The 14,453-nt window shown below is 41.2% G+C and overlaps 1 protein-coding gene across 4 annotated transcripts in view; it reads right to left on the bottom strand.

Annotated features, from left to right (window-relative positions):
• Positions 1-1,242: 1,242 nt before the first annotated feature.
• The window catches only part of LOC307025474 (uncharacterized protein), a 30,374-nt gene continuing 17,163 nt past the window's right edge, over positions 1,243-14,453 (bottom strand). The window contains exons 1-4 of one of the 4 annotated variants that reach the window (XM_079660177.1): positions 12,433-13,488; positions 6,584-7,069; positions 2,742-2,823; positions 1,243-2,145 (exon numbers count right to left, since the gene is read on the bottom strand). In XM_079660177.1, the coding sequence (XP_079516303.1) occupies positions 2,813-2,823; positions 6,584-7,069; positions 12,433-12,625 (690 nt within the window). In that variant the 5' untranslated portion in view covers positions 12,626-13,488 and the 3' untranslated portion in view covers positions 1,243-2,145; positions 2,742-2,812. Of the gene's footprint in view, positions 2,146-2,741; positions 2,824-5,134; positions 7,070-12,432; positions 13,489-14,453 lie in introns of those variants that run through there. The other 3 variants (XM_079660175.1, XR_013804174.1, XM_079660176.1) reach the window with 3 other exon arrangements.

The following is a 14,453-nucleotide window of genomic DNA, read 5'->3' as shown; positions in this document are numbered from 1 at the left end:
ACATTTATTTAAATGAACAAATCTTTCTCTTGTTAGTCAAGGAATTCCATGTATGATGGTTGGTCCTGCTTTTGTGTTCCGTTTTGGTGTCAAATGTATCCTACATTTAAATAAAAATATAATTATAGTAATGTGAAAGCCTTTTGGAAATTAATTGCACATAATAATTCCCACGAAGCTGTGAGCACTTATACATTTATGTGACGCTTTTCCACTCATCTTCCAGTTGTCGGTTTTCCTCTGTTGAAATCGACCAGCTGTGAAGGTGGGGGCGGGGCTTTTATACGCGAGTAGTGAAAACACTTCCGCGTAGTCTGCTTGCGTGTATCCTCCGGCCCATTCCCAAACCGCCCCCCCTACACCCTACCCCTCCGTTTGCGCGTTCACGCGGAGGGTCCGCCATATTGAGGGCTGTTCCAAAGCAACGAGTGTGGAGCGGTGTGGAGGGGGAGTGGGCTATCAAGCCCTCAAACAGCGAGTCTGCAGCGGTGCTGACTTGAGACCGGTGTCAGTACACGATCGGCTCGGGTGCATATCCGTCGCATCCGTCATCCGTCATATGACGTCATATCCGGGTTAAACCCTAACCCTAACATGTCACCCATTGAGCATGTTTGGGATGCTCTGGATCGGCGTATACGACAGCGTGTTCCAGTTCCTTTCAATATCCATTGAAGAGTGGACCAACATTCCACAGGCCACAATCAACAACCTGATCAACTCTATGCGAAGGAGATGGGTGACATGTTAGGGTTAGGGTTTAACCCTAGGGTTTTCGGACCCCCCCAGACCCCCCCAATAAAGCAAAACTGCACGTTTCAGAGTGGCCTTTTATTGTGGCCAGCCAAGGCACACCTGTGCAATAATCATGCTGTCTAATCAGCATCTTGATATGCCACACCTGTGAGGTGGGATGGATTATCTCGGCAAAGGAGAAGTGCTCACTATCACAGATTTTTTCAGATCTGTGAACAATATTTGAGAGAAATGCTTATTTTGTGTATATAGAAAATGTCTTAGATCTTTGAGTTCATCTCATGAAAAATGGGAGCAAAAACAAAATTGTTGCATTCATATTTATATTTATTGTATAATTTGGTTTTCGGGTCTGTGAAGACCCAGCAGATTCATCTTTGACTTTAGACACCCCACCCCCATCCCCTTCATCCACTGTAACAATACTTTTTTCACAACACGCACCTGGTCTCCCATCCCTCTGGTCCCCCTCCCCCCACGGTAACTCCACCTTTCACAAATCATATGTAAACTAACACTTGAACCTGAACACACACATGCACGTGGGCAATATGTGGTGTAATGTGTTGTGGAACCATACAATTAAATTACAACAGGATTGTACCGTTATGAATGCATACTAAGTTAGTTATGATGTAGTTAAAACAATATTGGATGATAGTCATTATTTTTGAGTGTTTTGAACTGAGATAAATCATGGGTCGAAATTGACACGCGAACACCATGAACGGTAACAGCTTTCGAATACAACACAAGTGTTAAGTACAAAATATTCATACCACACTGTAAGAATACTCTATTACAAGTGAAAGTCTGGTAATGAAAATGTTACTTAAGTAAAACTATAATTAGCTAAATGCTGTTTGATTATTACATTTAAAAGGTGCCCTGTAGTAAAAAATCCAATATTAACAAACAAAAACATAATAGCTCAAGGATTTCTAACAATATTTAAATTTTGTGGTAAATTAAATTATACTTTATAAACTCCATATAAGATAGTGAAGCACAAAGTACAATATGTCCCTTTGATTTGTAGTGGGGTATAAAGTGCAACGGAAATTCTCAAGTACCTCAAAATTCCACCACTGCTTCTGCAAACATGTGGACTTTCAAGATAAATCTTGAGGAAATTAAGTTCAAGATGGATTTTTGAAAACGACAGAAGCGTATTTCAACTTTGATGTGTTACTTAAGTTCATTGCATGGATGGTGCCCGTGAGCAGAAGGCAGGCGTTCACCAAACATTTACACTCATCAAGCACCTCCGATCCCTCGATGGATATGGACACGTTGGGAGGTGTGGCGTCTTTTGCTGAACTTCATGGGGGACATGGATCTTCACGACACTCAGCATAGACCTTTTTCGACGATATCTTTGCCTCCATTCTGTCAAAACATGTAAATCAGTGTTAACATACAATACTGTAAACTTCTCTGTGAATTTACTAAGACTGATTGGGTTGAGCTAGCTATTTAATTTAGTATTTAAGTAGCCATTGATTTTACATGTTCTTTTAAGCAGAGGGGATGGGGTAAGCTTCAAAAGGTTCAAAGAGCTTTATTATCCTATGCACATTAGCTACTGTGTGGATATGGGAATTTATATTAACTCTTATTGGTTACGGTCAAAGTATAAGTACAAGTAAGGAAGCTCAGTTTATTAAATGTTTGCTTTGTTCCAAACAGGAAGTAAACCTGATTAAATAATTGGGTTCTAGGCTCAAACTATCAATTCTCCTGAAAAACCCATTTTGAATCAGAATATTAAACATTGAAATTGAGTAAGTTTGAAAATATAAATAAATATTATACAGTCAAATGTATGTACAAAAATGTACTTTATCTAAATGTTAACTTAAAAACTGGAGACTGAAGAGGTTTTTCACATAATGGCAAGATGAACTTACCTTTAGAGAACAGAGATATCCATGTACAAACAGAACAGCAGACACCTTTTAACAAAAATCAAGCAGAACATTTACCTGGTACTCTTTAATCAGCTCCTCTGCAGACTCTTCCAGAAGCTCCATCAGGCGGGAGGACGGCTTCCACTTCAACGTGGTGCTGTTGAACAGACATGTCAATTATTGTAGCGAACACACATAACTGTAACTAGAAAGATATTAGAGACAAAGATTATGCCTTAACTTCAATTTAACGCGCTACACCATATCCTAAAGATTTATAAGCACCATAAGAGCCAGGCACACGAAAAAGCGATCGAGATTTCGGAGATGAGAACAAAGATGTCCTACCAAACAAGGTAGGCCTATTGGCAATCAATATTGATCTAATGCAGGAAACATACATCTTTCAGGTTTGCCTATATGATTGCCAAAAAAATAAATAAATAGGGCTCCCCCGAATGCAAACGGGTAATTCGAACATTGCTCATCAGTGTATCCTCGGTTATAGCTCCTCCAGAGACCCTCCTCGACGCTCGATCCTCGGTCCTCGAAGTGCATTTAGAGAAATTAGATGTCCTTCAACATGGCGCGCTGAAATTCATTTCCGGGTCACTACCGGAGGACCGAGGAGTCGAGGAGGGGGAATTGATGAAATGAGAAAGGGCCCAGGTGCAACATCCACTGGCTGATATGTGTTTATAAAACACTCCTAGGCCTCACCCCCTTCTACCTCACACAATTACTGCAACTCCGCCCACCCCCGACGCACAACACCCGGTCAGCTACAAACATACTGCTAAAGATCCCCAAAGCCCATACATCCTTTGGCCGCTCTGCCTTTCAGATTGCAGCAGCTAATAGCTTGAATATCATACAAAAAACCTTGAAAATGAAGACCTTTATCTCCCCCCGCACCTTCAGGGACACTATTACAAACACCCTGGTACACACATGCAACTGCTTTGCCTGATGCTCACTACCAATGACTTGACCTCTCCTATAGTGTGCATTGCCATGAAGGAATGAATGGATGAATGAATGATTGAATGGATGAATGTTCTAAATTATTTTAATGACTGATTGAACCACAGCAGTATTGTTTTAAAGATGTTATATGTTTAACTGCTATGCCTGTCATCTCTGCTCTGTGTCATTGTGTGGTCTCCTGGATTCTGTAGTGCCCAGAGTCTGTCTTTTTATTTTCTTCCTCCCAACCCCCATCCCCTCAGGAAGCCTTTTGTCTCCTGTCAGGTCATCATTGAAAATAAGAATTTGCTCCTAATTGATTTTTCTGGCTAAATAAAGGTTCTACTACTACTACTACTAAGTATCAAACAGATATTTTCAGTAAGTATTTATATTTAAACATTGTAGCTTTACTTTATTAAATAATCTTTAAAAATGTATTTTAACATTCTGGTAAAGTGCATTTAAGTGATGACCCTGATTATTGCTACTATCTCTGCTTTATCACTTCTTTTATGGATGTGTTCTTATTTATGTACTGAAGTGAGAGAAGCCAACTGAATATCGTTACACTGATGTGTGATGGCAATAAAGATATTCTATTCTAACGTATTACATGTAACGGCATTAGGTCATCAGGATACAAAATAGGCAAATGTGTTCCCTTACAGTTACAGAAGCAAAAACAATCAGATAGCAGGTATATTTATGTAAAACAGGGTTCATTATTAGGATAGCAATGATACAAAACATTTAGAAATAGAGAACAATACATCAAATCATCCTATATCTCTATATGGAGACTTGGAGCCCTCAATCCACAATAAAGTGGTTCATCAGTGGTCTATTCTATTCTAACGTATTACATGTAACGGCATCAGTGGTTAACGTATAAATCAGAAAATCAGTATGACAAAAACATTAAACATATTGTCCACTTATGTTGATAAAGATAGAGTTCATTTAAAGAGCATCTTGCAGGTTTTTTTTCTTTCTACATTTATGCTTAAACTTGCTTGAAAATTACAATTAAAAAAGTGAATGTAGGATTTGATATGTTTTACGAGACATAAGGGCAGGAATTCAGAGGGAAAGGAGTAATTTTGAGCTCTGCTCTTAAAAACGGCTTTTTTTTTAAGGTCATACGTCAAACGCGTCATATTACATCACACAGGGGACACATCTCCGCTCTCTGACTGCGGGTATAGTAGAGTTGCGTTGAGTTGAGCGGTTGTGTTTTAGTGAGCTGGTATTTTTACATTGTATTTCAGCATTTGTAATCATGGTGCAATATTGTGTTTGTGCAGGTTGCACAAATACCAGCCTGTCAGGACATCGACTCCACAGTAAAAAGGACCGGCGCTAGCGTTCGTTCCTGGGTGCATTGTGCATCCACCTCCCTGCAGCACATACTCTCCACAGCTTTATCAGGAAACCGCATTACATCTCTCTCTCTCTTTCCCCCCCCCCCCTCCCCTTCGCTGCTCTCTCTCTCTCTCCCCTCTCCGGCACCATAAGACATAGTGTGGAGTTGCATTAGGTAACGCTGCGGTGGCTGTACTGCTCCAGCCGTCTCCTTTGTGTTTGTTTGTTTCCCCCTGTCTGTGTTGTTTGTGTGTGCGTGGTGGCTGTCACTCCTGGCTCCCGGCTCAACCTCAACTCACCTGCTGCAATCAGCTGTGCACCCTCCCCGACTACACACCTGCTTTCCATCAAGCCATTTACAACGGCATATCAACGGAGGCTCCACAACCTTTCTCCGCCAGATCGTCAAGTATCAGCCGTATCTCGCGTCTCTCCTCCGGTACACAGCACCGTAGTGTGGAGTTGCATTAGGTAACGCGAGATACGGCTGATACTTGCGCATTAGTTTCTGTTATGGATCAGTATCAACAGTCCTGCCAGTAACGTTACTATATTATCAATGCTACTTTAGTTATAGCCTGATATATGATATCTAACTTCACAATGTTGTGATGTGACGTTAGCTAACATTCTGTAGCTAACGCTGGTCACTCACCAAGATAGCTGCCCAGTTCTCCACTGGTTCTCCTCACACCACAGCTCAATTTCTCTCCGATGGCCATTATTTCTTTTAATCCTTGGCTGCTCCTGGTCTCTTGGACGCCTAGCAGGCTCATAATTATAAGGTTGTGGTCAGTCATATGCATTCGAATATTCATGTTCAACTTCTTCTGTGTCGTAACTAGCATTGGGATCCATGTTTATTAATACGTTACATCGGCCGCTCTCCCCCTTGTTTCCCCCATGTTACGTCACACGCGCGAGGTCACGTGCCGAGGCTTTTTTATGCGGAAGTGAAAATTTCTTACAAAAACGACACCAGATGTCACTGTAGTGTATATTTCTGTATTTTTTTTTTTAAATCTAGTGTATTCATCTTTTTCCTACACATTTATTCACAGGTGTCTTTAACCTGGAAGTTGCTCTTTAAGTCTTATATGAATGCTGTGCAACAATGTTGATCCAGTCAGGCAGATTTTTCTCATGTGTGAACTGTCATAAGACTTATTCATTGTCCTCTCCATCAGCTTCTGTTTCCATGTGTTCAGCTGAGCTGCTGATTGGAGGTTCTGCCTCATAGTTATCCTCAGTTTAAATTGAATTAAGCTTTGAGGACTGACGACCAACACACTTGTGTCTATTGAAATAATTACGCCATTTAAATCTTTTGTCACAAAAATTGCAGCAGTATGTTTCCTCTTCTGTGTGGACTCTCATGTGTGCCTTTAAACTTCCACTCCATGAAAAAGCTTTCATACAGATTGAGCAGCTGTATATTTCCTCTCCTGTGTGGACTCTCATGTGTGCCTTTAAACTTCCATTCTGGGAAAAAGCTTTCATACAAACTGAGCAGCTAAAGGGTTTCTCTCCTGTGTGGACTCTCATGTGTGCCTTTAAATTTCCACTCTGTAAAAAGGCTTTCTTACAGACTGAGCAGCTCAATGGTCTCTTTGCAGCACTACGTCGTAGATCACTGACAGATTCATATCTATTTTTCAGTGAGTTTGAGCCTGATGCAGGTTCTCTGGTCTCCTTCCAGTAAGGTTCAGTGTCGTCCTCAGTCTTTGGTTGTAAGCGGCTGTCTGGATCCGAGTTCCTGGCTGGTTCTGGCCCTCGAAAGTCATCTCCATCAGCTTCTGTTTCCATGTGTTCAGTTTGTCTTTGATGAGGTTGTGAGGACTGCGGTTTCTCTTTATCATCTTCACTCTTCACAGGGTCAGGAGTGAAAGTGGACTTGGTGATATCAGCCTCCTCCAGCCCCTGAAGCTGCTCTCCCTCCTGACTGATCCAGAGTTCCTCCTGTTCCTGCTTAATGTGTGGGGGGGGCGCTGGGTCCTCCTGGTCCAGACTGGTGCTCCCCTCCTGCTGGTCAGGGAGAACCTCTTCTTTAACCACCACCAGCTGCTGGACGTCTGCAGGAAACACAGTCAGAAAAAACTGTTAAGTGTTAGCATTTAAAAATCTAATCACCATTAAAATGGGAGACATTTTGCAGCCCTAATAATGCCTTTGTTTTCATACTTTAATATTATCTTTCTTAGTCCCAACTATTGTGTGTTTTTGTTGGCTCAATTCACCTTATGTAGCCAAGCCCCTTTCCACTTCCAGTTAAAAATGAAAAAGGGTTATTTCTTCTGGTTTAGCACTAGCTGCAATGTAAACCTTGAATTGTATTTGGGATCGTTCACAGCTACACTACGCCTATAGAATGGCAATACTACAAATATATTGTAGGGCCATACCTATACAAAACATGACTGGTATTTTAAGCAAAAAACTTCACAAACAGATCACCCATTGTAGCCATGCCTCATACCCCTCTATTCCAGCCCAGTTCCAAAAAGGCTGATTCTGTGACCGTAGCTTTAAAAATGGAATAGCTACTGCTAGCCCATCCCTTTGTAGCATCACGCAGCTTTCCCCTGCTAAGAGAATTTTCTACCGGGAGAAACTCAGCTAAACGCTGCCGTGATTAAATGCCATATTATGTTCCAAACCACTTCAAGCATTATTTCTGAAACAGTACACTGTAAAAAAGGATTTGATCATTAAGTTATTGTAACTTTTTTCTTTAAGTTACTTTCACTTAATATATCAATTTATGCCATTTCTACTTAATTTCATAAGTTGTTAATAGTTAAAATCAGCTTTGTAAGCCAGCTAAATGACCTGTAAATTATATTAAGTCAATTTGACTGAACAGTTCGAGTTTTGATTTTGTATTGTTCTACAACTTTCCATGGCCTGATAACATGGCAGTAGCGATGACATATTCCTGTGCAGTAAAAATAGTCCCGGTCTTGTGGTTGTTTTCATTGAATGAAGGCATTTAACAGAGACATTACTTTTTTTTAATTACTGATCAAAACACCAGACATGTTTTATATAGGTATGGCCCTACAATATATTTATCACGCACACAAAGGGGGGAGCAACGTCCCGCCAACACAGCACCCAGACCCCACGCAGCATTCTCATCTGTTTGTCATTACTGGTGTCATTTTATGGTTGTTAAACGCCATTGTAACACATAATCACTGATGTCCAGCTTTAACGGTGGTTGACTCATCAGAACAGAGTGGGCGAGCTGACCAATCAGAGCACAGTGAGCTCATAGGAAGGGGGGGGGGGGCAGGAGCTCCAACAAGGTGTGTAGGACAGAGAGTGAATACACATACTATACAGAGATGCTGTATGAGAAAACCAATGTGATTTTGGAACATTGAACAATGTAAATCTATTCTAGTAGACCTCAACAATGGAATTATGATCAGTAGAAATGGCCAAGACATGGGACCTATAATGAACGAATAGATATTAGGGCTGGGCAAGTTAACGTGTTATTATCGCATCTCAACCAATGAGAGCATTTAGGGCGGGCCTTAGACAGCTGCAGTGCTCACATGAACCAACACATAAAACAAATGGCGGGGACAGAAACATGGAGAAAGGTAGCAAACTCTTACATGGACATTTCTTATCTGTTCCAGGCATTGAGTGACAAGGAATAGTTTAAATGCTACTCTGTAAAGGGAATAGGCCTACTAGTAGGGACGCTCCGATCGACAATTTTGGGGCCGATCGCCGGAATCAGTATCGGCCGATACCGATCGCCGATCCAATCGAGTGGGCTATCCTATGGGGATCTTCCTTAGGGCTGCTGATCGATCGGAGCATCCCTGCCTACTACTGTTAAAAATAACCTTATTTGTTTAAAATAAAAATGCGCAAAACACAACTTTTGAATTAATTATTTAATTGTGTGCATAACAATGCAATTAATCGTAGAAAATCATTTGATTAATCATGATTAAAATGTTTAATCGTTACCCAGCAATAATAAATAGTCTTAAGTGTTACCAAAGACTTTAACGTGTTACCTAAGTTTTTAAAGCAGGGGTGTCCAAACTTTTTTCCCCGAGGGCCACATACAGAAAAATATACGAAGGGCTGGGTAGGGCTGTGCAATTTAATCGATCCTGCGATATATATCGATATTTTAGCTGCGGGTATCGATACATTAAGTCCCATTCAAATCCCCCGTGTTCCGCCTGGCACTCTGCTCGCTGCCCATTCCCCCCGTTCGCTTTGCATGAAGAGCGATTACGTCAGCCAGCCGAGCCGCTAGTGTCGCTGTAGAGCATTTCTAGATACACAGACGCCGGTGTCTTCTTCTCGCAGTGAGTGCGAAGTGGTTCAGGAGAATGGCGGCAAACATTAACCCAGCACCTTCGTTCTTAAAAGCAGATGTGTGGGAGCACTTCGGCTTTAAAAAGAAGAAGGAAAGCGACAATTTAGATAAAACTATGGCGGTTTGCAAGCTGTGTCACACAAACGTGAAATACTCTGGAAATACCACTAACCTATGAACCCACCTACAACGTCACCACCCGGACAAGGTAATGCTAACTGAGAAACTCAAGAAGCTGCGGCCGCGGCGTGACCCAAAACAAACCGTGCTGGACAGCGATGACGGTTGTTCAATGTGATACTGCACTTTATGTACTTACGTTTCAAAGGCTTGTAAGCTACAGTTTGCACTGTTTCAATAAATGAAACAAATTCTCACCACATCTTTTGATTCATTTTGTAGAGCATTTGCAAGCTGTAGACTCTCTGTCTAGTCATATATTGTATAATTGATGCTTTCAGTTGAATTAATTCAATCCAAGTCAATGGAACACTCACAAGATGTCACCAAAATCACACTGTCCCTTTAAAATCTTTCAGAAAATGATGTAAGTGTATCGAATTATATCGAATCGTATCGTTGGCTGAATATCGTGATATATATCGTATTGTGAGCTGAATATTGTGTATCGTATCGTGAGATTAGTGTATCGCTACAGCCCTAGCGACACTCATAAAGGTGAGGTATATCGCCTCGTAAATTAAGTTATAAGTTAGCTAAATGTAGGTAAATCAGGCTTTATACATTAATATGCTTTAAAGGTCCCATGACATGGCCATTTCTACTGATCAGAATTCCATTGTTGAGGTCTACTAGAATAGATTTACATTGTTCAAAGTTCCAAAATCACATTGGTTTCTCATACAGCATCTCTGTATAGTATGTGTATTTAGGCCTGTCATGATCATTAATTTTGTTGGACGATAGATTTTCTCGGAAATTAGTGCGATAAACGATAATATTGTCGGCACCGTTTTAGACCACTGACATAATGATAATATATAATAATAATTCAAGTACATCCTTTCAAACTTTTATTGAACATTCAACATTGCAAATGAAATGTGAAATAATATTCACATATATAATAAATAAAACAAATTAAATTATAAAAAAACACAAGCAAAACAATCAATTAATTAAATAGACTCAGGCTAGAAAACAGAGCTCTCTCTCTCTCTCATATATATATATAAATAAATATGAGCACACATTGTCTCACAACCAAAAAAAAACTCCTTAAAAAATAGTAGTCATGTGTACAGTCCACTGTCCATACAAAGACCCAGATGCCTCAACAGGCCATGTCCAAATCTGTTTTTCAAAGATTTTGAGCAAGGAACACCAACATGTTTGCATTGTCGGGCAAATGCATCTTTGATTGTAAACTGTCAGGAAGATAGGGGCTCTCCATCTCCAGCTGCCGTGTTTGCTCCCAGCTGGGAAAACGGAATGGGGTGGTTGTGTTTCAGATGCAGTTTAAGGTTGGTCGTATTGTTAGCTTTTGTTGCTACCTTTTTAAAACTAATGCGACACTCCGCCCAGCTCACTCAAGTCCGTAGGTTCGCCTCATTGATTTGGCTTAAATCCTAAATATTCCAACACCGGAGATGTGGTATTAGGTTTTGCAACCAATTCCATTTAACTTAAAATTCCCCTCAAGTAAGTCACACGTTGTCTCCTGCTTGTCTCTATATTATTAATTTGGCAGCTACACTGTTGCACGCGGAGTTTCCTGACATGGCTGTGTGTGAGCCCTGCCCCTCACAGCGCGCCGGGCTAACATTCTGGTCACATCCTTATGTAAACAAACACTTATGTAAACGGCAATTTATCGAGCTCAGAAAAGTTATCGAGTCCATTTGTATTTATCGTAAGATAAGTCAATTTATTGATTATCGTGACAGGCCTATGTGTATTCAATCTCTGTCCTAAACGGTTTGTTGGAGCTCCTGCCCCACCCCCCCCTCCCTATGAACCCACTGTGCTCTGATTGGTCAGCTCGCCCACTCTGTTCTGATGAGTCCACCACTGTTACAGCGGAACATCAGTGTTTAGGTGTTACAATGGCGTTTGTTAGCAACCAGAAAATGACACCAGTAATAACAAACAGATGAGAATGCTGCGTTGGGTCTGGGTGCCGTGTTGGTGGGACGTTGCGTGGCTCGCTGCTGTGCACTTTGAGGCTCGAGGATCGGACAGTGTGAGCTGGGTTACTGGTGTCGTTTCCTGGTTGCTGCGCGGGGTCTGCGAAACAGCGAGACACCGCGGAACTCAGCCTGAGCACACACGTAAACTCACAGCCAGGCTGTTCGCCACACAGTTCACCCCACAGTTCGCCACACACTCACAGCCTGAGAAAAGATAAGGCTGAGTGAGTGTTTTCTCCGCTTACCAATGTTCAGGGAGCTCTATGCAAGTCAATGGGACCCTGATAGTTGAAAATCAACGCTAAAGGTCCCCCCACTGCGTTTGATAGTGACGCCAAGGGATTCTGGTGTGTGAGGAGCTCCATTTGGGCATGGTTACGTCACCATACTCAGGAAGAAAACAATGGAAAAAGATCAATCTCCAACGAGGTGTTCTGGGGCAGCATAGAAAGGTGTTTTCTGTGTTAGAGTTGTACTCGCTACAGGGTGTACTTTGAGGGTTTGCAGACCGTTTACACCGTCTTTTTTATAAAAAGCTACACACACACAAGGGGATGGTTAATAACCGGAAAGCATTCTTTAAGAAAAAAACAGCCTACATCACAGCTCTATATAGGGTTTCATTTATCTTGTTGGTAGCTCATCCCTTAAAAAGTTATTAGTAATTAAGTTATTAGGCTTTTTTTTATATCAACAAAGATTTGTTAGAAAATGTTATCAACATGAATTGATGGAATTTATTTAAAAAGTGGGCTTATTAACACATGAATACTACTGTGTAATATATTTGTACATAAATATTTAAGAATTATAATATGAGAAAAGCACAAGATTAATTTGTGGGCCATATTTCATTATACTTTTTGATTGAGCTGAGGGCCGTAGTTTGTACAACCCTGGTTTAAAGTGTTAATTAAGAGTAAAGGGAACATACCTGCTCTGTGTATCCGAAGCTGAGGCTGTAAAACAGCGTCCAGTAGTTTCTGGAGTCTCTTGTTCTCCTCTTTTGAACGAGACAGCTCCTCCTCGTACTCTGCCATCGTTTTTTCAAACAGAGCAAATATCTCTTCACCAGCAGGAGTGAGTAGCAGCTTCTTCAACGAAAGCAGCATTTGGACTTTACTCATGTTTACTAGATCACCTTTTCCTGCAAACTCCGTTAAACACACTGTTTCTCTCCATCAAATTCACAATCTGAGTAGTGTTGCCAACGTCTTTCCAGCTAGCATGCTAAGCTAGCTTCTATAGTCCAAGGTAAGCGCTCCAGGAAAAAGAGCACACAGTCCATTCGGAGGATTATCCGAACGCACAGATGATGGATCAGTAGTGCTGGAGCTCACACAATGTCTCAGGAACACACAGAGAGAGAGAACCGTAGCGACCTAGCGACGAGAAGCCACATAGGTTCTTCTTCTTTTCTTTAATGGCGAATCGCTTCCACTTGAAGCATATATCGCCACCTACTGTTGATTCTTCTTCTTCTTCTCTTGCTTTTGGCGGATTGCAAACAACTTAAAAGGTGCATACCGCCACCTACTGTACATGAGTATGAATCATCACATCATTCCAACTCTTTAACCTATGTTCTAATCAAAATAAAATTAAAATAAATAAATAAAACCATTAAATAAATAAAACAAAAAACAAATCTATGTTCTTTCCTGACCTAATGTTAAATTCTTTTTCCTACCCCAGTTTCACTCAAGAATTTAAACTGCCTTTCTGGTAGCTTTTACTCCCTCTCCTTTTGTTCCCAAAAAACCAACCACACTCCACTCCATGGGCGCGGGAAGGGAGGTGCTGAGGGCGCTGCAGCATCCCCTAGCGGCAGGCAGGCGGTGCGGAGCTCCCCTGTCTGAATTATTACTTGACGGTTATTGCTGCTCCTGCTGTGCATAATCTGTGTAATATGTAGGCAATAAATTCCACATTGTTGGTAAAATAATATTTTACATCTTTGTAGGTGTGTGCTCGCCAGTGGCGTCGCCTGGCCTGCCCCGAATGTTTTTTCTGTAGCCCCGGACAATTCTACCTCAATAATATAATACATTAAACGTGCTTTACGTGAACCTCATCATGACACTAGAGAGGACGGCAGGACTGTTATTTCCCGTGTTCAGTGAATGCAACAGAGGCAAGTACGGAGCCCCCAAGGGGACATGGGGAAGAAAAAATAAATAAAAATGTTTTCCGAGATATCGCAAAACCTTTGCGATATCTCGCAAATGTTTTGCGAGATCTCGCAATACTTTTGCGAGATCTCGCAAAACCCCTTTGCGAGATCTCGCAATACTTTTGCGAGATCTCGCAATACTTTATCCCGCAAAAATGTTCGTTTAGCGCAATGTACTTCCGGCCGGTTCGGTTTGGCAACCTACAGTACTCTGGGGCAGCTTGTAACAGATGAAAGAGTCATGGAGGAGGATTTGGAAAGCTTTCTTCGCTCGAGAGAGGTCCCACAAGAGGACATCATGAAAATGCAAAGTGACAAGGTGCGTAGAACATTCATTCAATTCACGGAATAAGTTACCGTAACAGCACAGAGCCTGGAAAAGTCAAACACTTTATAAGTAATATGGAGGTAGCATGGCAGTTAAAAAATCCTTCTGTAAAACGTTTAATGCTGAATTCTGAATTTGATAAGCGCCGTTTGTTTACAAGTTAAGTGTTAGGGTGCTAGGTAGCAAGCTAGTGGTTGTTGGTAATGTATTAGTTATTTTATTTTTGCAGGTTGACAAGGCAGTGCTAACCATCATGAATGATGAACAAATGGCAAAGTATATCACTTCATATGGTGACCGAGTAGCTGTCCTCTCCTTCTGTCAACAAACAAAGCGCAGCACAGATAAAGAAACTCTTCTACAGACATTAAGAGATAAAATAGGAGCACGGAAAAGTAAATCAAAAACAAAAGGAGCATTGTGTGGTGCATCAGGTGTGTTTCAAAAAGAAGGT

This window comes from Notothenia rossii (genome assembly GCF_949606895.1).
Source record: "Notothenia rossii genome assembly, chromosome: 11".
In the NCBI taxonomy this organism is placed as follows: domain Eukaryota; kingdom Metazoa; phylum Chordata; class Actinopteri; order Perciformes; family Nototheniidae; genus Notothenia; species Notothenia rossii.
Note: the sequence above shows the minus strand (reverse complement) of the source record. Positions and strands in the feature narration are given on the sequence as shown.